General features: G+C 39.5%; 1 protein-coding gene across 1 annotated transcript in view; it reads left to right on the top strand.

The window, feature by feature from the left end:
* Positions 1–13,284: 13,284 nt before the first annotated feature.
* The window catches only part of HPGD (15-hydroxyprostaglandin dehydrogenase), a 34,983-nt gene continuing 25,399 nt past the window's right edge, over positions 13,285–22,868 (top strand). Inside the window, exons 1-3 of the mRNA XM_055428033.2 lie at positions 13,285–13,501; positions 13,771–13,894; positions 16,407–16,513. Coding sequence (XP_055284008.1) covers positions 13,409–13,501; positions 13,771–13,894; positions 16,407–16,513 — 324 coding nt within the window. The 5' untranslated portion in view covers positions 13,285–13,408. The remainder of the gene's footprint in view (positions 13,502–13,770; positions 13,895–16,406; positions 16,514–22,868) is intronic.

Below are 22,868 nucleotides of genomic sequence, written 5' to 3'. Positions count from 1 at the left end.
AACAGGGTAGGAGGGTTCCCGTCTCTCCACACCCTCTCAAGCATTTGTTATTTGTGGATTTTTTTTTTTTATGATAGCCAATATGGATGGAAGTGGGGTTTGAGGGATAATGGATACATATATACATATGGCTGGACTTCCCAGGTGGCACTAGTGGTAAAGAACTCGCCTGCCAACGCAATAGACATAAGAGATGCGGGTTCAACACCTGGGTTGGGAAGATCCCCTAGAGGAGGGTATAGCAACCCATTCCAGTATTCTTGTCTGGAGAATCCCATGGACAGAAGAACCTGGTGGTTACAGTCCATAGGGTTGCAAAGAGTCCAACACTACTGAAGCGACTTAGCATTCACACAGAGCGTGTATGCATGGCTGAGTCCCTTCGTTGTTCACCTGAAATTACCACAACATTGTTAAACAGCTATACCCCAATACAAAAAAAAAAGTTTAAAGTTTGGAAAAAAAATTTTTTAATAAAATTATCATTCTGTGAAAAAAAAAAAAAAAGTTCCTGGGAAACCAAGAAAAGTATTTGGATTTTAATTTTATCTAATTATGTCCCCCTTCTTCTGAACTTTTTTCCTTCCATCCGTCTTTTCTCCCTCCTTTCCTCCCTTCCTCCCCTCTCTCCTTCCTTCCTTTCTTCCTTCTTCTTTAAGCTTCTGCCTCTGTCCTCTCTATCTCACTTTCTAAGCCAGACTATTGACCCTAATTCCACAAGATACCCAGGTTACTTGCATAGTTACAGTTAAAACCCATAGCACCTGTCAGCAGGAATTTTTCCATCGTTAGCTTCCATTGTTATTTAGACAGCATAATATAAGGTCTCACCTTATCAGTTCCAAAGTTTGACAGCAATTAAGAAAACTAAATTTCAAAGCAGAGGGAAAGCAAGCTAACATATTTTCCCAAGGGTTAAAGTCTTGAAAAGACAACCTCGGTGTCAGTTTTCAATTAAAGAGCCTGATTGTTTGAGTTATTTAGGTGTGTCCAGATATATTTTAAAACAAAATAAAACAAACTACAACATTTTAAGGGGTGTCTCCAAAAATACACTTGCCTAACTTCTCCAATTATTTATAGCCTTTTGTGAGTCAAAGAGCAAATGAGAAGGTAGACGGCTTCTTTGGTCAGATAGAGCTCCAGAGGTTCCCCTGTGTTCCCAGATCAATGAGAGAATGTTACTGAAATGTAACCAGTAAATCATACAGCACATAAATAACCTTCATTTTTAGGTCATCTTGAGGAAGTCAGTTCATAAATATTAATGACTCTGAATCAAAGACAATAACTTATTATGGTTTTTTTTTTTTTTCAAACTAAAAGTTAACTTAGTTGTCCCTATTTGAAATAGATGTGTCTGATCATAGGCCTCTGGTATAGAGATGGCTAGTCCTGATTCCATATCCTAATATCCTAATATATATTATGTGTTAGTGGTATTAGATCCAAGATAACTGAGACATACACTTCGAATTTCATAGTACTTGCAAATGCTGTATCTAGTCCATCCTATTTTTTTCTTTCAAATGACTCTGTGTTGTTATCATGTGTCACTGATCTTCACCAATATTCAAGAGCAGAGAACACTTGGTAGGTGGGATGGACATATATGAACCCCTGAAACTTGTCCGCCCCACTCTCCACGATGGCTTCTCCCATCTTCCACCATAGCCAGGACTCAAGGGACTCTGAAGGACCTGTCCTGAACCTGCACATGCAAAGCCTCCAAACCAAGGAAGAAGTCTGCTTGATACCCAGTTCCCTGTCCTATTTCCATTCTTCATTCCCTATTTTCAAGGAATTCTAAGCCTGAATTGAAGTACAGGGCAGAGGGGAGGATAGAGGCAGAGAGAGAGAAGGAAGAAGATGAGGGGCAAGGGAGGAGCTCTCCCATCTCCCCAAGCCCTGATCTGCAGGACCAGAAAACTGAGAATTCACTTTGCGAATACCCACAAAGCCTACAGAAGGGAAAATTCTCCAGTCTTCCAAGTCAGAGATCCTAGAAGTTTCTGAATTTGTTTTTCTGTTGCATATTTTAACTCTCAGAGCCAAAAATAGCTTCACCAAGGAACATTTTTCAACCTTCATTTATAAAGGCCATTAAATCGATTGCCTTAACACCCTGCCCCAAATTTACAAAACATGGAAAATCACGCATTTTAAAAGTCCCTTGCAAGTCTAGGCACTGGATATCTCTGAAAGTTGTCCTCTACCATTACTAGCAGGCTGACCATCGAAGAATTGATGCTTTTGAAATGTGGTGTCAGAGAAAACTCTTGAGAGTCCCTTGGATTGCAGGGAGATCAAAATAGTCAATCCTAAAGAAGTCAGTCCTGAATATTCATTGGAAGGACTGGTGCTGAAGCTAAAGCTCCAATACTTTGGCCACCTGATGTGAAGAACTGACTCATTGGAAAAGACCCTGATGCTGGGAAGTACTGAAGGCAGGAGGGAAGGGGACAACAGAGAATGAGATGGTTGCATGGCATCACAGACTTAATGGACGTGAGTTTGAGCAAGCTCTGGGAGATGGCAAAGGACAGGGAAGCCTGACATGCTGCAGTCCATGGGGGTCACAAAGAGTAGGACATGACTGAGCGACTGAACAATAACACAAAAACCATTACTAGGTGCTAAAGAGCACCTTTTTTGACAACCAAAAAAAAAAACCTCAGTTCACTAACGGCACATGAGCAACATACACTTCTGAACTCTTAAATCTTTCGTCCAAAGACTTTGCTTATGTATTTGAGCATAGTGAGGCATAGGCCAGTTTTGCTAGAACCTTTCATAGTCTTCCTGTCTGGTAAGTCTTCCTACTGGAGAACCTAAAGAATGGGGAAGTGTTTTCTCCACATTGCATGGGAGGGTCTAAAAATTACATAGAAAACCTTCAGTACAGGAAACTTGCATCTCACTTTCCCCATCATACTATGACACTAGAAAAGACTAATCTGATTACCCTTCTGTGACTAGAATGGTTAAATTGCCAAATAAAAACATACAAACCACAAGGTATAAAATAAGCTACAGGGTATGTTGTACAATGCAGGGAGTATACAGCCAATACTTTATAACTAATAAATGGAGAACAATCCTGAAAGCTGTGAATCACTATATCAAACACCCGTGGCTTACATAATATTGTACAGCAAATATGCTTCAGTAAAAATAAATAAATTTTAAGAAAAGGGCCAGTCCCAAAGAATTTTCTAGGTCACTACCTAAAAATTCAAAAAGAATAAATAACATTCCAAAGATAAAGAAGCTCAGCCAAGTACCAAGAAAATTTCCTTCCCCAAGATTAAAAACCAGATGTATAAGCCCTAACATCCAGCATTATACATAAACAACATATTTTTTTTTTCACTTATCAAGAGTGCTACAGACTCAAAAACAGGAAACAATCCAATGGAAATGTGACTAGGTGGCTGTCCCAGGAGGTTTCACTGACACGCATCCTCCTGATTCTATCTTGCCAGGTGGATTCTTGTGGTCAGTGTCATGAAGGAATCTTCCCTTCTCTTGCTGTCCCCACCAGAACGGTTCCTCCCAAACCCCTAGACTCTGTCAGTGTTGCTGCTGCTACTGCTAAGTCACTTCAGTTGTGTCCGACTCTGTGTGACCCCATAGACAGAAACCCACCAGGCTTCCCTGTCCCTGAGATTCTCCAGGCAAGAACACTGGAGTGGGTTGCCATTTCCTTCTCTGTCAGTGTAAAACAAGATAAATACAGTTAATCTTCTTCCCTTGCCCTCAACTTCAACTCATTCTCCAAATGGACAAGATAAACTTTTAAAAAAATGCATAATGAATCTTTTATTTGGACTATATTCCACTACATAAAATTATAAAGCAATAAAAAAGTATTTCAAATTGTTGTTAATATATATATATATATTCTCTTTAGTAAACAGCATGGTAAAGAAGGAAATAGCAATTACCCCAAATCTCACAACTTAGAAACTGTCACTATTAAAGCATTGATAGATTTTCTAACAGTTCTGTTTTCACAGGCAATATACATAATTTTTAATCAAGATTTGGGTGTTGCTGTATTTTGAATTCAGCATTCCATTCCATTAGGATTCCAGCTTACTGCTATATCAGAAGATTCTCTAATTTTTCAGCATTTGTTGTCTAATAATCTTTATTCATCATACCATTAACTGAAAAGTGGAGATGAATTTAGCTTTCAACAGCTGAGGAATTACTAGTGCATCATTGTACATCCCCTCCATTAAACATTTAACCAACATTAAAAATAATTTTCCTAAAGATAAACTTTTAAATTCTTAAATCTGAGAGCAGTCTCTGGTTTTTAAGGCCATTCAGTGACTTGTTAATGTCAGAGAGTGAAATTTGATGTTCATTTTATTACTTACAAGGTTCCTGGGATCTGGTTCTTGGCTTTTTCTCCAGTCTTACCTTCTGCTATTACTTTAACCCCCACCATCATCATCAAGTGAGGAATTTCTTTTTCTGCTCCCTGTACCCCCATCGCAGATCACCACCACAATAAACTGTGGAACATTCTGAAAGAGATGGGAATCCTAGACCATCTGACCTGCCTCTTGAGAAACCTGTATGCAGGTCAGGAAGCAACAGTTAGAACTGGACATGGAACAACAGACTGGTTCCAAATAGGAAAAGGTGTACGTCAAGGTTGTATATTGTCACCTTGCTTATTTAACTTATATGCAGAGTACATCATGAGAAACGCTGGGCTGGAAGAAGCACAAGCTGGAATCAAGATTGCTGGGAGAAATATCAATCACCTCAGATATGCAGATGACACTACCCTTATGGCAGAAAGTGAAGAGGAACTCAAAAGCCTCTTGATGAAAGTGAAAGAGCAGAGTGAAAAGGTTGGCTTGAAGCTCAACATTCAGAAAACAAAGATCATGGCATCTGGTCCCATCACTTCATGGGAAATAGATGGAAAAACAGTGGAAACAGTGTCAGACTTTATTGTTTTGGGCTCCAAAATCACTGCAGATGCTGATTGCAGCCATGAAATTAAAAGACGCTTGCTCCTTGGAAGGAAAATTATGACCAACCTTGATAGTATATTAAAAAGCAGAGACATTACTTTGCCAACCAAGGTCCGTCTAGTCAAGGCAGTGGTTTTTCCCGTGGTCATGTATGGATGTGAGAGTTGGACTGTGAAGAAGGCTGATCGCCGAAGAATTGATGCTTTTGAACTGTGGTGTTGGAGAAGACTCTTGAGAGTCCCTTGGACTGCAAGGAGATCCAACCAGTCCATTCTAAAGGAGATTAGTCCTAGATGTTCATTGGAAGGACTGATGCTAAAGCTGAAACTGCAATACTTTGGCCACCTCATGCGACGAGTTGACTCACTGGAAAAGACTCTGATGCTGGGAAAGGTTGGGGGCGGGAGGAGACGGGGACGACGGAGAATGAGATGGCTGGATGGCATCACCGACTCTGTGGACATGAGTTTGAGTGTACTCCGGGAGTTGGTGATGGACAGGGAGGCCTGGCGTGCTGTGATTCATGGGGTCGCGGAGAGTCAGACACGACTGAGCGACTGATCTGATCTGATCTGATCTGTACCCCCATCGCAGATCACCACCAAGTGAGCATTTAGCAGCTGTGACCTTGACCATTTAACTCTCCTTCTCCCATTTCCCTTGCCTGCCAGGTCTTAACGCCCACAGGAAAATGTGATGCCTTGTCAATTACAAGTCGCAAGACTAACTCAGCCTCAAATGCCATGTAGATCACAAGGTTCCACAGTCTGGTAGAGTCAATAAATGGAATTCCATTTTCAAACTGGAAAACCTGTTATGGGATGAACTCTCTCCTCCCACCAAACATAAATTCATCTGTTGGAACCCTAAACCCTAGGACCTCAAAATGGGATTGTATTTAGAGATAAGGCTTTTAAAGGAAGGATTAAGTTAAAGTAAAGGCCATAATAAGAGGTGGCAAGAATACACAGAAGAACTGTACAAAAAAGATCTTCACGATGAAGATAATCACGATGGTGTGATCACTCATCTGGAGCCAAACATCTTGGAATGTGAAGTCAAGTGGGCCTTAGAGAGCATCACTACGAACAAAGCTAGTGGAGGTGATGGAATTCCAATTGAGCTATTTCAAATCCTGAGAAATGATGCTGTGAAAGTGCTGCACTCAATATGCCAGCAAATTTGGAAAACTCAGCAGTGGCCACAGGACTGGAAAAGGTCAATCTTCATTCCAATCCCAAAGAAAGGGAATGCCAAAGAATGCTCAAACTACCGCACAGTTGCACTCATCTCACATGCTAGTAAAGTCATGCTCAAAATTCTCCAAGCCAGGCTTCAGAAATATGTGAACCATGAACTCCCAGATGTTCAAGCAGGTTTTAGAAAAGGCAGAGGCACCAGAGATCAAATTGCCAACATCCACTGGATCATGGAGAAAGCAAGAGAGTTCCAGAAAAACATCTATTTCTGCTTCATTGACTATGCCAAAGCCTTTGACTATGTGGATCACAATAAACTGTGGAACATTCTGAAAGAGATGGGAATCCCAGACCATCTGACCTGCCTCTTGAGAAACCTGTATGCAGGTCAGGAAGCAACAGTTAGAACTGGACATGGAACAACAGACTGGTTCCAAATAGGAAAAGGAGTACGTCAAGGTTGTATATTGTCACCCTGCTTATTTAACTTCTATGCAGAGTACACCATAAGGAATGCTGGGCTGGAAGAAGCACAAGCTGGAATCAAAATTGCTGGGAGAAATATCAATAACCTCAGATACGCAGATGACACCACCCTTATGGCAGAAAGTGAAGAGGAACTCAAAAGCCTCTTGATGAAAGTGAAAGAGGAGAGTGAAAAGGTTGGCTTGAAGCTCAACATTCAGAAAACAAAGATCATGGCATCTGGTCCCATCATTTCATGGGAAATAGATGGGGAAACAGTGGAAACAGTGTCAGACTTTATTGTTTTGGGCTCCAAAATCACTGAAGATGCTGATTGCAGCCATGAAATTAAAAGATGCTTACTCTTTGGAAGGAAAGTTATGACCAACCTTGATAGTATATTAAAAAGCAGAGACATTACTTTGCCAACCAAGGTCCGTCTAGTCAAGGCTATGGTTTTTCCAGTGGTCATGTATGGATGTGAGAGTTGGACTGTGAAGAAAGCTGATCGCCGAAGAATTGATGCTTTTGAACTGTGGTGCTGGAGAAGACTCTTGAGAGTCCCTTGGACTGCAAGGAGATCCAACCAGTCCATTCTAAAGGAGATCAATCCTGGGTGTTCATTGGAAGGACTGTTGCTGAACCTGAAACTCCAATACTTTGGCCACCTCATGCGTCGAGTTGACTCACTGGAAAAGAGTCTGATGCTGGGACGAATTGGGGGTGGGAGGAGACGGGGACGACAGAGAATGAGATGGCTGGATGGCATCACCGACTCGATGGATGTGAGTTTGAGTGAACTACGGGAGTTGGTGATGGACAGGGAGGCTTGGCGTGCTGTGATTCATGGGGTCACAAAGAGTCGGACACGACTGAGCGACTGAACTGAACTGAAAGGCCATAATGATGGGGCCCTAATCTAACTATTATCCATATAAGAACCAGAAATTGGGACACACAGGGTAACACCAGGAAATCATACCCATAGAGAAAGACCATGTCAGGACACAGGGAGAAGGTGGCCCTCTGCAGGCCCAGGAGAGAGGCCTCAGAAGAAATCACTCCTAACACCTTGATTGATCTTGGACTTCCAGCTTCCAGAGCTTTGAGAAGTAAATATCTGTTGCTGAAGCCACAGAGTCTATGGTGTTTTATTATGGCAATCCGAGCAGACTAGTACACTATGAAAAGTTAGAAATATCTCACTTGCATTCTGGAGTTGAAAATCTATCCATATTCTCATTATTTTTCCATTTTCAACTGTCTTTACCTTTAAATCTAGAAATAAATATGAACATTAAGGGAGAACCTAATAACAAGGATTCATTCATTGGTCAATTTATACAGGGCAGGCCCTATAATGGGTGCTTCATGAATGCCAATTTATTCTCCATATAACAGCCCAGGACACTTAGGACCACACAGGTTGAGTAACCAGCCCAAGATCATACCATCAGCACAAAGATAGAGATGACATTTGAAAGTGCATCTCTGTGAGAGCTGAGTTTGGTAGAAGGAGCAAAGGCTTGAACCCAGAACTGTTGCTAAATTGCCAAGTCTGATCTTAAGTCAGATTATTTGTCTTCCATGAGCTCAGTTTCTTCATCTGTAAAATGAGGATAGTGTGATATTTACTTTGCAAGATTGGAAAAAGGATTAAATGGGATAATATGCAGAAGTGCAGTAGATATTCAAAAGTGGTCAACCCCTCTATTGTAGCTTGCCTCAGAGGCAAAGTCAAGAAAAGAATCCTTGATGCCAATATCAGCAGAAATTGCCTTGTTTCAGCAGGGCCCTTCAGTTTCAATAAAAAAGCCTATTTCTCTATTGATTTATATGTGATCATTTATAAATTAAATAGGCTTTTAAGTGACTGATCTGCCTCTGTCTAAGTTGGGGCCTGTGACTAGGTGCTTTTGGGATGTCTGTGCTCACCTCTCGAGAACAGGACAAAGGAAAATCAAGTGGAGACTGGCCCATCTCGACAAGTCAGAGCTGAGCTAACAAAGCCTAGTGACTGTGAAAATATAAAGTGAACAAGGAACTTTGATTTGAATTAAAATCTATTTGTGTTTCTTAAAGAAATCACTGTTCAATCATGGTGAAAAGTACTGCTCAGCTACAATACTCTCAAAAAAATAAAAAGTTTAGTTGAAAAAAAACAAAAAGAAGCACCACTTAGGAGTCAGCCACACTTGGAGTCAAAGTCACCTCCTTCAATTTTCGAGATAAGTGACCTTGGCCAAATTCCCTAACCTCCCCAAACTGGTTTTCCTCATCTGTAAAATAACCACAATAATAACTGCCTCATGGTCTGGTTGTAAATAATAAATGCAATTATATATGTACAGTGCTTCATGATAATAGCATTTACATAACACTTGCTATGTGTCAGTCACTGGCTAAAGCACTTGACTTATATTTATTCAATTTGGTATAGTCTTCATAACAAGTTTTTGAAATAGGTGCTATCATCAGCCATCCAACCATCTCAGCCTACGTTGTCCCCTTCTCCTCCTGCCCTCAATCTTTCCCAGCATCAGGGTCTTTTCCAATCAGTCAGCTCTTTGCATCAGGTGGTCAAAGTACTGGAGCTTCAGCTTCAGCATCAGTCCTTCCAGTGAATATTCAGGACTGATTTCCTTTAGGATGGACTGGTTGGATCTCCTTGTAGTCCAAGGGACTCTCAAGAGTCTTCTCTAACAACCACACAGTTCAAAAGCATCAATTCTTCTCCACTCAGCTTTCTTTAGAGTCCAACTCTCACATCGATACATGACTACTGGGAAAACCATAGCTTTGACTAGATGGACCTTTGTTGGCAAAGAAATGTCTCTGCTTTTTAATATGCTGTCTAGGTTGGTCATAACCTAATACTTACAACTGCATTAAAGAAAAAATAATCCCTTTTAATTTGACTCTTAATTTTTGTATTTTATTTTAAGAGAACTTTGTACAACAAACTAAAACATAACCTATCAATAGGAATGCTTTCAAAAATCATGGTTTGTTTCAGATTTAACCTAGTTTTAGCTAAGAATTATGTTTTTAACTACATAAATTACATTGATAATAGAATCACAGTAAGTTAATGTAAATGAAATTAAATAATGTTAGGAGCACAGAAGATGAGAAATGTTTATCAAAAAGTCATAGAGGAATGGAGGATTTATTACTGAATAAAGAATGCCTTTTTTGATTTTCAAATATACTGTACATAATATCCTATAGATAGTTTTAAGTGAAAATGTACCTTTCATATAAAATACAATAAGATCTCAAAACATTCTTCTCCAAAGATATAACACCAATGTATTTTTTTTTTAATCTTATGTTTAAGTTGTGTAAAAAGTAATCACAGTATATTGGAATTTTCACCATCTAATTCAAATTTTCTGTCTTCTCTTGAACACATATCTCTCATTTATCTCACATATCATACTTATTATTTTTCTTCATTCAATCCTGGTGGCTCAGATGGTAAAGAATCTGCCTGCAGTGCAAGAGACCTGGATTCAATCCCTGAGTATGGAAGATTCCCTTTGAGAAGGGAAAGGGAATGGCTGTCCACTCCAGTATACTTGCATGGAAAACTCCATGAACAGAGGAACCTGGCCGGCTACAGTCCATGGGATCCAAAGAGTCAGACATGACTAAGCGACTAACACTAAACTACTAACATTTACTAAGTACTCACTTTGGGTGGTCCTGCCCTGAATGCTCAAGACACAGCTGTCCTTGAAGACACTCAGAGACAGGAAGGTAATTATAATAACGTGAACGCTTTTTCCACTGTAGTTCTTCAGCTCAGTAGGAAGGCGAGTGAAGAAGGTAGGAGAGGACTATGCTCAGGTGAGCAGATACTGTCCTGGTATGTCAGAGGCCTGAGCCTGGGCAGTGAGGTCGGTTTTAATGGATGCAACTTCCCAGGCTGTAAAGAGGAGCTACAGGAAAGATAAGGGATGTGGAATGCCTCCCACGCCATGCCAAAGATTGAGATATTTTAAGGGTTTTAAACATAAGAATGTCTAAACATAATCAGATTTGTATTTTAGGATTTTTATTGGAAGGAGTGTGGAAACTGAATTGTTTTTTTTAATTGGAGGATAATTGCTTTACAATGTTGTGTTAGTTTCTTCTGTACAACAGTGTGAATCAGCTATATGTATACATATATCCCCTCCCTCGTGAACCTCCCTCCCACCCCACTCCCCATCCCACCGCGCTAGGTCACCACAGAGCACTGAGTTGAGCTCCCTGTGCTATACAGCAGGTTCCCACTAGCTATCTGCTTTACACATGTTAGTGTATATATGTCAATGCTATCTGGAGGCAAAGAAATAATTCAGGAGTCTAACTGCTATTTCTGTCAGAAGAGAAAATATAAAGGGTCTGAACAAAGACAGTCACCATGGAAACCAAGGGGAAGGAAAGGGGTGGGGGTTACCAACTGTGCTTGAACTCCCAGTCTTTCCTTTCTACTAAAACTGTTTCTCACATTTTTCTCCATCTCATATGAGCTAAAATTGTTATCAATTTATGCCAGACCTAATTTCATTGTCCCTAAAGTCTGATAGGAACTGCTACTTACCAATAAGAGCTCTGAAACACAGAGTTGAAGCAACTAGCTCAAGGTTACACAATCAGGCAGGAGTAGAGAGACAAGACCCAAACCAGCTTTGTCTGAGTCTGCAGCTGATGCACCCACCCACCCCCTTACTGCTTCTGTTCTCCTGTTTTTCACTCTCACAGACTGGCTTTTAACCTGAATCCATCCCTGTCCTTTCTTAAAAGAATAACTCATCTGCTTACTAGTCTTTCCAACTACCATGCAACCTATTGCTTTCCATGTCATGTTGATCTTAAACCTCAGCAATGTTCACCTTCTCATCATTTTTTTCCTTAAATTTCAGCATTTGGTTTCTGTGCCATCTAAATATACTGACGCCGGGACTTCCCTGGGGGTCCAGTGGTTAAGACTTCGTGTTCCCACTGCAGGGGCATGGGTTTGATCCGTGGTTGGGGAACTAAGATCCCACAAGCCACAGGATGTGGCCAAAATATAAGTAAACATAAACATTGATAAAAAAATTCCATGATGAACAAATATCAAATTTAAAAAGTAAATATACTGACACCAATTATTGTCTGGAAAATTTTAAAGTATTTCTTCATCCTTCTTTCCCCATGCTTATCAGAGTACTTTACATTAGTAATGACTCCTTTATTCCCTGAAACTCTTTTTCCATATGCTTTTCCAACATGACCCTGTGTCACTCCAGCGGCTCCTTCTCTGGCTCTTATGTTAGTTCTTTCCTGATAAAGAAAAGCATTTCCTTTCTTCTATGTTCTGTACGTGCTTCTAGAGGTTTGGGTTTTCCTTTGCTTCCTTTTAATTTTTTTTTAAAATCCTCTGCTGTTCTCTTTCAATATAAAGACTTCTGTTTCAGGGGTGTGCTGACAACATATATTTCACACAACCTCCCCATATGTGCCTGCGTGCCAGTTACCTCATCTGCTGCCTCTTGAGAGCAACAAAGAAGTACACAAAGGATTCATTCTGTTCTGTAAGCTTTTTGCCTGACCTCTGTCTCCCCACATATTTAGATTTCTTTGATCACGAAAATAAATGCCAGGCAGGTATTCAGTTTACAGAACTAGAACTGAAGCCTGCAGATGATAACAGGAAAGCGAGAAACACAAAGTCAGCGGAATACCCCCAACCGAATGCATCTTAGTGCACAGCTGAAGCTCAAGTTCCTGGAGGACCAGGAACCTCTGTCCCATACTTCACTGGAAGCCTCCAGAACTAGTATGACTCAACCAGCAAACATTCCATTGAACCTGTGCCTCACCAGGCTGACAGCGAGGCTGGAAGCCCAGTGCAGTCAGTGATGACAGTTCTTGCTGGGCACTCTCAGGGTGACCCAGAATTGACGCTGATCTGAAACCAGTGTCAACAAGACTCCTAAAGGTTCCAGCCTTGAAAGGCAGGATCCATGGGTTTCTGTTCAGAGCACAGTGTACTTTTCATTTCCAACACCTTTACAGGTTTGTTCAGAGCACAATTCAGTAAGAAAAAAAAAAACAACAAACAAACCTAAACACGGTGTTAGTCACCTCTGCTCCCTCCATCCCCACTTCAATGTCCATGAGATAAGAATTTAAAAACTTAGATTGAGACAAAAGGGCAGTCCTAAAACTGTGCTTTACTGTTTCTGTTTTTTGCTTTGTTTCTTCTTTTTCTATTTTTTGGACGGTGGGAGTGTAGGGGGAGAGTGGGCTGGGGTAGAAGGACCCAGGCACAGAGGAGGAATCCAAGCTCTTCAGCTTCTCCTCTGCTCTCCTTTTATGGGGTGGTCTTCAGCGCACGGAAGGGATCTGTTCTTGCTGAGTAACCAACCTTTCTGCGTGCTCCTTAACTAGCCAGCCTGCATCCAAATCATCATCTTCTCCCCAGCTAGCTTAGGTTACAAGCTCCGCAGAGGCAGAGCTGTTTATTTACCGCATGTCTCATGCCCTAGTGCAGGGGGAGGCTCCTAGGCTCGGCTACGAATCAGGAAGGCAAAGATCCCCGGGCCGGAGCGCTCAGGGCCAGGTGACACAGTCCTGGGTGCTGGCGCGGCTTGACAGCTTCATCCCCGCCCACTGGCAGGCGAGCGCGGCCACACATGCGCGCGCGCAGGGTCCTTAAAAGCCGCGGCCGCGCGGAGACGCCGAGCTCGCCCACCGAGCGCAGGCGGCGACATGCACGTGAACGGCAAAGTGGCGCTGGTGACTGGCGCGGCCCAGGGCATCGGCCGAGCCTTCGCCGAGGCGCTGCTGCTCAAGGGCGCCAAGGTAAGAGCAGCGAGGCGCACGGCCCACCCGAGACCCGCTCTCCAGTCGAGGCCCCGGGGAGTGTGCGCCCCAGGTGCTGTCTTTGCCGCCTCCAGAGCTGTCCAGGCTGGCGCACTCCAGCGGACTTCGAACGCGCTAGCAGAGAACCCAACTGTAAACTGCCCGATCTCAGGTCCAAACGAGGAGCTTCCTGTTGTCTCTGTATTGTCGGTCTGTCTGTCTGTTTTACCAGGCGCGAAGGATCTCTATTCCTCTCCTTTTGTCCGTAGGTAGCACTGGTCGATTGGAATCTCGAAGCAGGTATCAAGTGTAAAGCTGCCCTGGATGAGCAGTTTGAACCTCAGAAGACTCTATTTATTCAGTGCGATGTGGCCGATCAGGAACAACTGAGAGGTAAGCGAGGGGGAAATCAATCCATCAGCGCGGAGCGCGCCTTGAGCAAGTAGCAACCTGAAGGCAGCCTGTGCCAGAGAGCCAGCTTGGGGTGGCAGCAGGCTACCTCCTGCAGAGCAACTACCTCCGAGCTCCAGGAGATAGCCGACTGCTTCATTTCCTCTGACATCCCAATAGACATAAAAAAAAACTAAGGAGGAAGAAAAGCCAAGCATGTTTGAGAAATCCTTTTCTTTTAGTCATTTGGCAGCACATAATGTAATCAAAATTCCTTGGTGTATTCCAAGATAGTGCTGCTTCAGTAGTTATTAAATGATTGAACTTGCAAATGGAACTTAGAAAGATAAAGTAGGCTGGGGGATTACGGCAAACTACTTCTCCCAGAAAGCTGGAAGACGGCAGAGTCCAATGGCAATCAAATGTGGCAATGCTTCTCCTTGGAACTTGCTAGAATGCAAGGTCAAGGGTTGTCATCACAGCTGTGCTGGAGGCTTTTGACCAGATGTTCTCCCTGATTTTTCCCCTATGAAATGCTTTAAAAACAGTAATAGTTGTATTGCAGAGTTGGAATTGCAGAAGAAAAGTTTCTATCAAACTTTCCTCAATGCTTTCGTGCTTCTGTCTACTCGCTTAATACAGACAGATCTATTTGACCAATCTAGAGACAGTATTGGTGTAGACAAAAAGACAGATTTGGTCATTTAGAAGTCCAACAGATCTGTATGAAAAAATACATGTATTTCTAGGAAAAATGAGAAAATGGAACATTTGTATTTCACAAAGTTTTTTTTTTTTTTTGAAAGACTAAGTGAAAAAAATTGTTAGGCACATCTTTAATTAACGGATCAAAAAACTTTCATGAAAGTCACTTTAGTACTTCTCTTAACATGGATGAGTCTGTGTGTGATTTTTTTTTTTTAAATATTGGAGTGTTCTGTGAAAGACTGAAAATGGCGTGGTATGTTAGAAAGAAACAAATTGTTCAGGGAAATTGTTTTAAAGGGAATTATGTAATGAAACTCTGAAAATTTTATAAAGACCCATAACATGGATTATAAGTGTGAGCAGAAGAGACTTGTAAACACAGTGCCAGAGGAATGTATTTTGCCAGAGGATAAAGTTTTGCTGATTGCACAGGGTATTTTTCTTAAGGGGTAAAGTCATGTCAAATCCCAACAGCCATGCTGATAGAATAGGGAACAGTAGAGGTCATCTGAAAGCTATTTCTGTCTGAATTTATGTAGTTTCACACATGACATTTAACCTTAATTGTTTTGCTTCCCAGTATTTAAAATTAGTACCTTGGCTGTAAACTCACTCCTTAAGGATAACTGATTGTGGAGGAGGAAACTAGACACATAATGAGTGACCAGGAGAAGGCATAATGGTCACTGAGAAAGCCACATGTTTTCTGGACATCAGTGTTCATTTACATTTTAGGAAAACTTGGCATTGGCTCTTCCAGTTTCAGGATTTAGTGTGGCCTACAATTTTTAAAACTATAGACACGTGGCCCAAGAGAGGTCATTGAAATCATAAAAATACAGAGGTGAAAAAGTTCTTGGAGATGACCTACAGATGAAAAAAAAAACAACAGGAAGAGTTTAGGCAAATTATAAAGGGTGCCGGAGCATTTAAATATCAACAAAACCTAGATTGTAAGTTGCTTGAGCCCAAAAGTGAGAAACAATTAGTATTTGACAACCTAATTTCCTGTAATGTGGTTGTGGAGTTCTGAAGAGTATGTGCGTACCTTCTAAGTCACTTAAGTCATGTCTAACTCTTTGTGACCCTGTGGACTGTAGCCCTCCAGGCTCCTCTGTCCATGGGATTCTCCAGGCAAGAATGCTGAAGTGGGCTGCCATGCCCTTCTCCCCTGGGTGGGGAAGATGCAGGATCTTCCCCACCCAGGGATCGAACCCGTATCTCTTGTGCCTCCTGTATTTTCAGGCAGGTTCTTTACCGCTAGTGGGAAGCCCACTAGGTACTAGATGCACTGAAATGATCATAATGGATCTGAATATACACGTGTTTAATATGACACTTTCTGAAGATAATATGGCTTATTTTTAAAAGGATGTTTGTCATAGGCTAAGCCACAGAACTTCAGTAACTTCTCAGGGACAGAGATGCTGGCTGCCCAAATTGACTTCCAAGAGCACTTAGCACAGGGTGCTCAGCTCTGTAAAATGTACTTCATTGAGGTACTGGTACTGCTTACAGAACTTTAATGTGCATACAGATTGTCTATGGATCTTACTAAGGTTAAGATTCTGATTCCATAGGTCTGTGGTGACCACTGATTCTGCATTTTTGACAGGTTCCCAGGTAATTCTGATTGATGCTGCTGGCTTACAAACCACACTGAGAAGCAAGGCAATAAGCCACTGTTTAAGAGTGTAATTTTCACCAGAAGACTGCATAAGTTAAAACATCATTTCAGGGCATACACTGTGATAAATGTGTCTGTGCAAAGTAACAACAGGTCTATAATGTCTTCTTTTTTTATTAGATACCTTTAGGAAAGTTGTAGACCACTTTGGAAGGCTGGACATCTTGGTCAATAATGCTGGAGTGAATAATGAGAAAAACTGGGAAAAAACTCTGCAGATTAATTTGGTAAGCTGTCTAAACCATGTTCTTTCTCTCCAATTGTTTCATAAAAGGATGTCTTAAAAGGGAAAAAGGGTTTTTTTCATGGAAACAATATAATGACCTACAAGTTAGAAAAAGGGAATTTACAAAAAGCTAGGGGATAAAGCACTTCCTTTCACAAATAGGAAGACATTTGAGATTTTCAATTATGAAAGTAAATCTGTCTTAAAATATTAAAAGGAAATAGGAAAAAACCATCATTTACTGAATAACTTAATAGTTGTCAAGCTATGATCTCCAGCCAAACTAGCCTGCCACCTGTTTTTATATGACCTGCAAGCTACAAATGGGTTTTACATGTTTTAATAGTTGAAAAAACAGTAAAAAAAAAAAAAATGAAAAAAAATGAAATGTATGAATATATGAAATTCAAATTTCAGTGTCTGTAAAGCTTTATTGGCATAGCCAAGGTTGTTTATTTACACGTTGTTTCTGGCTACTTTTATGCTACAGCAATAGAGCTGAATAATTGTGACAGTGGCCCTGTGATGCACAATGCCTAAAATGTTTACCATTTGAATTTTTTCAGAAAAAATCTTTCCAGTTTCTGCCTTACATTATTTATTTAAAAACTAAATTTAAATCCAGGACTACAATAGAAAACAAGGCTAAAGGGACCATTGTACTTTGTAATAATTAAGATTTTTATTATTAATGTCAGTGAATGTGTGTGTGCGCATGTATGTGTGTTATTTCTACAATGTTTGATGATTATTTAATTATTTCTTGAATTGTGAAAATGTAGAATTAGGAAATAAAATTTGTTTTCTGCATTGTATTACAAGCTTACTGATTATCCCATTTTATAAACACATGACATAAACCACTGGGGTTTAGAAATACTCAAAGTTTAGCTAAAGCCAGATGTCAGAGCTGGGCAGGGCATGGGGTCACCATGCCCTTGGTAATTTCTTTTATTTGGTAATCTTTTTTACTAGTCTTGCAAAGCAGGCATGTGTAGAGTGCAGAGGGGCCACGGTGTTTATATAAACACACAGGGAGTGCTCCCTACTTCACCATATCCAACTTCTCAAAAACAGGTACCATGTGATGTTTTTCTTTGTTTTTCTCTTAGTAATCAACACAATATCCTGAAGATAGTGCTTAGTCAATAAATACTTGAATTGACATTCTCATGAGTAATAACTGTAATAACTTGGTAGAATTGATGAGAATTACCCTAACTCGTAAAAAAAGGTAATCTGTGAGCACTACTTTTTTTAAGGTACACCCCAAGCTTGACAGATACGTAAAATCCTTTGACCCAGATCAAAAGGTACTATTTTAAAGTGCAAACACCCTCCTTCTAGTTCTATCTAAAATTTGTCTCAAGCATTCCTGGGTATCATATTTCAAAATAACTTTAAAAGGTGTTTGTCAAGTGTCTCTCAAAATGTTTCTGATGTGTGTGTGTTTATGTTTAGAGACCTCACAACTGCTGTTTCTGAGTTGAGACAAGTCTTTGATTTTCTTCTTCTTTACACAAATAGTATAGTTAAGTAAAATGAAATATTGTCATTCTGTGAACCATAGTTACATCTCTTGGCTAAATCTTACTTTATTATGGTATATCAATGTCTAATACCATTGATTTTGCTTAGTTAACACCTAATTTAATTTTATGAATGATAAGATCTTATCATTTTCTGAAAATATTTCTGTTTGATTTGGCTGTCAGTTATCCCTTTGCTTACTTTATCTCCTTCATTTGTCTGTTTTTGAATAGAATACAGTCATATCTCAAATGACAATTGTCAATTTGCCTACCTCTTTCAGTCATCTTATCAGTTTTAATTCTGCATAAATGGCTGGTGATCATAATTTATCGACTGTTGACTTTTTAAAGTTGTAACCCTATTGCAACCTGGGATTTTTTATTTGTTTTCTATTTCCAGATATAAAATTGGCATCCACGTTTTCTTTTGATTCTCATTTACCTAGGCATACATTTTTCTGTTTCTTTATTTTGAAAATGAAAATAACCTTTTATGTTAATTTTGTCTCTTGCTAACAGTATAATGTAAAATCTTATTTTTCAAATCACATCCTAGAACAAATGCTTTTTATATTTGTGAATTTAAGCCACTCATATTTATTTTTACTCTTCTGTTAGGATTTATTCCTTTTGCTTTAGTTCATGCTATATGATCACTAAATTTTCTTTTTGTCTATGTTCTGTTTCCATTCTTATCTTAAATTCCATTGGATAACCTTAATTTTCTTTGGCTGGTAAGAAAATAGTACATTTTATGTGTACTCTTTGGTGGTTATCCCTAACTGATTATGAACCATACTTCAGTATATCATTTGGTTGCCAGATTTAAAAAAAAATTTTGAATTGGAAGCTTCAGGAATTTAAAGAAGAAATATTTTTATGAATATTTTTTGCCACTCTCTGAAACCACATAAAGTGACCAAATTTTTTAAGCTATACTAATGAAAAAAATCACACCACAGTTCTTTCCCTTGTGTATCACTATTATTTTTAGTTTCATCAGTGAAGCTCCAGATATTTTATAGATAGAGGTCCCTAGGATATAAATTTTCCATGTTCAGCTCATTGATAATGGGCACCTACTGTGTCTTTTCTCTGAGAAATCAGCTGTCAGAAAACATGTGCAATGATTAGAGTTAATATAAAGAAACATGGAAATGGTGAAGAGATATCACAGGGGGAATAGGATTGCATTCTAATGATCTGTTTTCATTCAGCAGAGAGGGCATGTTTGCTTTATTATAATAAATACACAGGTGAATAAACATCTGCTCCAAACTGGGAAGTTCTTGCATTATCTGCAAATAGAGAATTCTGGAAGATGGGAATTTTATTTGTCTCCTTTGGTTATAGCTCACTCTCCAGGATTCTTCCTCATTGAAACTCAATTGACCTTTACTTTTCTTTGAACTCTGCTGACAGAGGCCACTCCTTAGCTTAACTCCAGAGACTGATGACATTTGTTTAATATTACAGAAAGACAACAAGCTATAACCTTTGTCACCCATATATAACTTAAAAACAAGTTCCTTCACTCCTACCTACAATACTCATTGCAAGAGTAGATTAGAGTCTGACTAATCATTGTCCTCCTAACTTGATTATCTCTGGTAGTAGAATGCAAATATTTGTGTGTAGTTTGTGTATAATATGTTTTTTCAATTCTGCTCTGGATATAATTTGCTTCCTTGGATTATACAATTCTGTGTGTGGTCTTTTCCATGTTTTTCCGTGTTCTTGTCCATGTCAGAGAGTCACCAGTTAGTTAAAGAACCTCACCACATATCATTCCCTCTTCTGAAAGCTTATACAACATAACTTATCCTCACAGGGCTTATAGGTTTTTGAAATTTTATTAGAATTACTTTGATACATGTACAACTTATGCTAATATGCTGTAAGTTCTTTCAAGCCAGCACATTTTTGTTTTGCATGCTTAGTAGATGTTCAATTAAAATGTATTAGAAAAATAAACTGCTATCCTGTGGTATTTTGCAGACGTGGATATTCATTTTAGTGTTTCAGTACAATGTTTGGATGGTTTCCTATTACATCAGTGTTGCAAACAGTATCGCCTGTCTTTCTACCTTTATTCCTTACCAAATTTATCCCTTCTTTATTCTTCAGATAGTGGTTCTCACCATGTGCCCCAAACAAGAGCTCCAGTAAACCTCTTCCCAGTCTTTTTTTCCCATTAGACTTCTCTGTCCTTCCTTTTCAGTCTGAAATCAGCCACAGGAGCCTTATTTATAGCTGCTCAGACTCACAAGGAACATTCAGGAAAGAAAGAATTTTTGCATAACTATCAAAGGTTGGTCTGGCCATTGAGCAGAGGTAGACTTAACTTTGAATACTGATAAAGTAATTTGGTAATGTATTTATTTCACTATTTGAAACTTTAATAAGCCTAAACAACTCATTCACACTCAGGTGGGACTTACGACTTAATTTGGACATATGACTAACTTGTATTGACTCCATTATTGTATTCAAATAAAAGTTAAATAAAATTGATGGCTATCACTGGGGATTCTTTAAAAGGATTTGTTCTGTACCTGAATTTAAAATTCATGAGCTTTTGGGACTTCCCTGATGGTCCAATAGGTAAGAATCCATGCTCCCAATACAGGGGCCCTGGGTTTGATCCCTGGTCAGGGAACTAGAGCCCACGTGCCATAACTAAGACCCAGCACAGCCAAAGAAATAAATAAAAGTAAAATAAATTAAAATTTTTTAAAGTTTATGAATTTTTATTTCATTTTTCTGATTTTGTATTTCCCAGATTGGGAAAGGATGAAAATAATCCTTTTACCTCTAAGGTTGGTTAAGCTTCAATAAAGCATAATTTGTATGAAGTCACATTTTATTCATTCCCACCATCTCATTTCTAAATGAGTTAGACTTTTTTGCTCTACTCTGCCGCTCATGAAGAGCTGAAGAAACAGAGAGAAACACTGTTGTCAAGCATACTCCTTTTTCTTGGCTCCCAAGCATGCTGATTACAACTTAAATTAATAACTACTTCCTGTTATTGCAACTCTATCATATGTAAAGACCCTTTAGAACTATTTTACCTAGTTAGGCAAGGCTTCCTGAGTTGTAAGTAGCTTCTGCAAGGGGGAACACAATCATATTTACCCACTAAATAAGCAGAAATTTTGAAAGATTGAACATGGAAGAAAAAAAGATGAAAATAGATTTCAGAAAAAAATGATCATCTCTATTAGTATCCCTTGAAAATTGACTGGAGGAAAAACAAGAACCTAAAAGGCAGAGTTTTATGATTATATGACAGAATTTTTTTTAATTGATTTAGTTACTATGTAACACAAAAACCATAAATAAACTGAAAGCAACTCCAGAGTGGAGGGAAATGAAGTAAAGGAAATAACAGATTAGAAAATTTCAGTAGTAAACACAAACACACACACAAATGTAATAGAAACATATATACGTGTGTGTGTGTGTTGCTCTGTTGTGTCTGATTCTGCAACTCCATGGTTCCTCTGTCCATGGAATTCTCCAGACAAGAATACTGGAGTGGGTAGCCATTTTCTTCTCCAGGGATCTTCCTGACCTGGCAATCAAACCCAGGTCTCCCGCATTGCAGACAGAGTCTTCTTTACTGTCTGAGCCACCAGGAAAGCCCATGCCCTCCTCCACGGGATCTTCCCAAGCCAGGGATTAAACCCATGTCTCCTGGGTCTTCTTGCAGGTGGTTTTTTTCTGCTGAGCCCCCAGGGAAGTCTATCTATACATATATGTGTGTATAACAGAAGACATGATGCTTAATGAGAGGAGTTAAGTTCATTTATCCATTTATCTTTATTACTAGAGAATTATTTTCAGGATAAGAGAGTTTATGAGAGTGATTTTTAAGTTACAGAATGCCTTAATTCATGAAAAAAAGTATTTTAAGATTTGGAATACTAAACAATTGTAATTTCAGTATATATATAAAAATTTTCTCTTCATAACCAAAAATATTGAGTAAGCATGTGTTCATTAAGTTTTTATTTATTCTCACTATGTAAAATTAGGGCTTCCCTGGTGGCTCAGTCGGTAAAGAATCCACCTGCAATGCTGTAGACCTGGGTTTGATCCCTGGGTTGGGAAGATCCTGTGGTGGGCATGGCAACCCACTCCAGTATTCTTACCTGAAGAATTCCCATGGACAGAGGAACCTGGCAGATTGCAGTCCATAGGCTCGCAAAGAGTCGGACACAGCTGAGAGACTAAGCAAATGTAAAATTAGACATTGAATTTTCCTTAATATATGATCTGGGATGTGGAAGAGATTGTGATAGTAAAGGGAAAGAGGTGAAAATATCATATATATTCTGCTGAAGCATTAGGGTTTTTCTTCTTGTAGATTTATGTGAAGAATACTTTCATTTGAAGAATTACTCAATTCTTAACCCGATAATAGAAGGCACGACAATTCTTTTTCCTCCACCATCAAAAACCAGGAAATAAATCTGGCTTCTAAAAAAATTAGAAACATTCCCCGATCTTCTATCTGGCTGCATCGTGTAGATGTTGAAAACCCAAAACAGGTGTCAGCAAAGCTGTAAATACCTGAGAATAAAAGAATAGTGCCAATACACATAAACAGAAGTTCCGTTCAGACATGTCGGAGACCTGGGCAGAAACGCACAGAATCTGACTTCAGTAATTCCAGCCATGTACATTTTTTAATCCTCCTTATATAAACCACTGAAGGGATTTTTTTTTGTCCTTTTAAAAGGGGATCGTGCAAGTTTTATGCATTCTCCCTGAGTTTGCTTAATATCTTCACTGATGCATGGCTTGAGTGAATCGAAT

Source organism: Moschus berezovskii, chromosome 7 (genome assembly GCF_049115385.1).
Source record: "Moschus berezovskii isolate FMDL1 chromosome 7, NW_MosBer_1.0, whole genome shotgun sequence".
NCBI classification, from domain to species: domain Eukaryota; kingdom Metazoa; phylum Chordata; class Mammalia; order Artiodactyla; family Moschidae; genus Moschus; species Moschus berezovskii.
The sequence above is the reverse complement of the archived record's forward strand: the minus strand, read 5'-3'. Positions and strand labels throughout refer to the sequence as shown.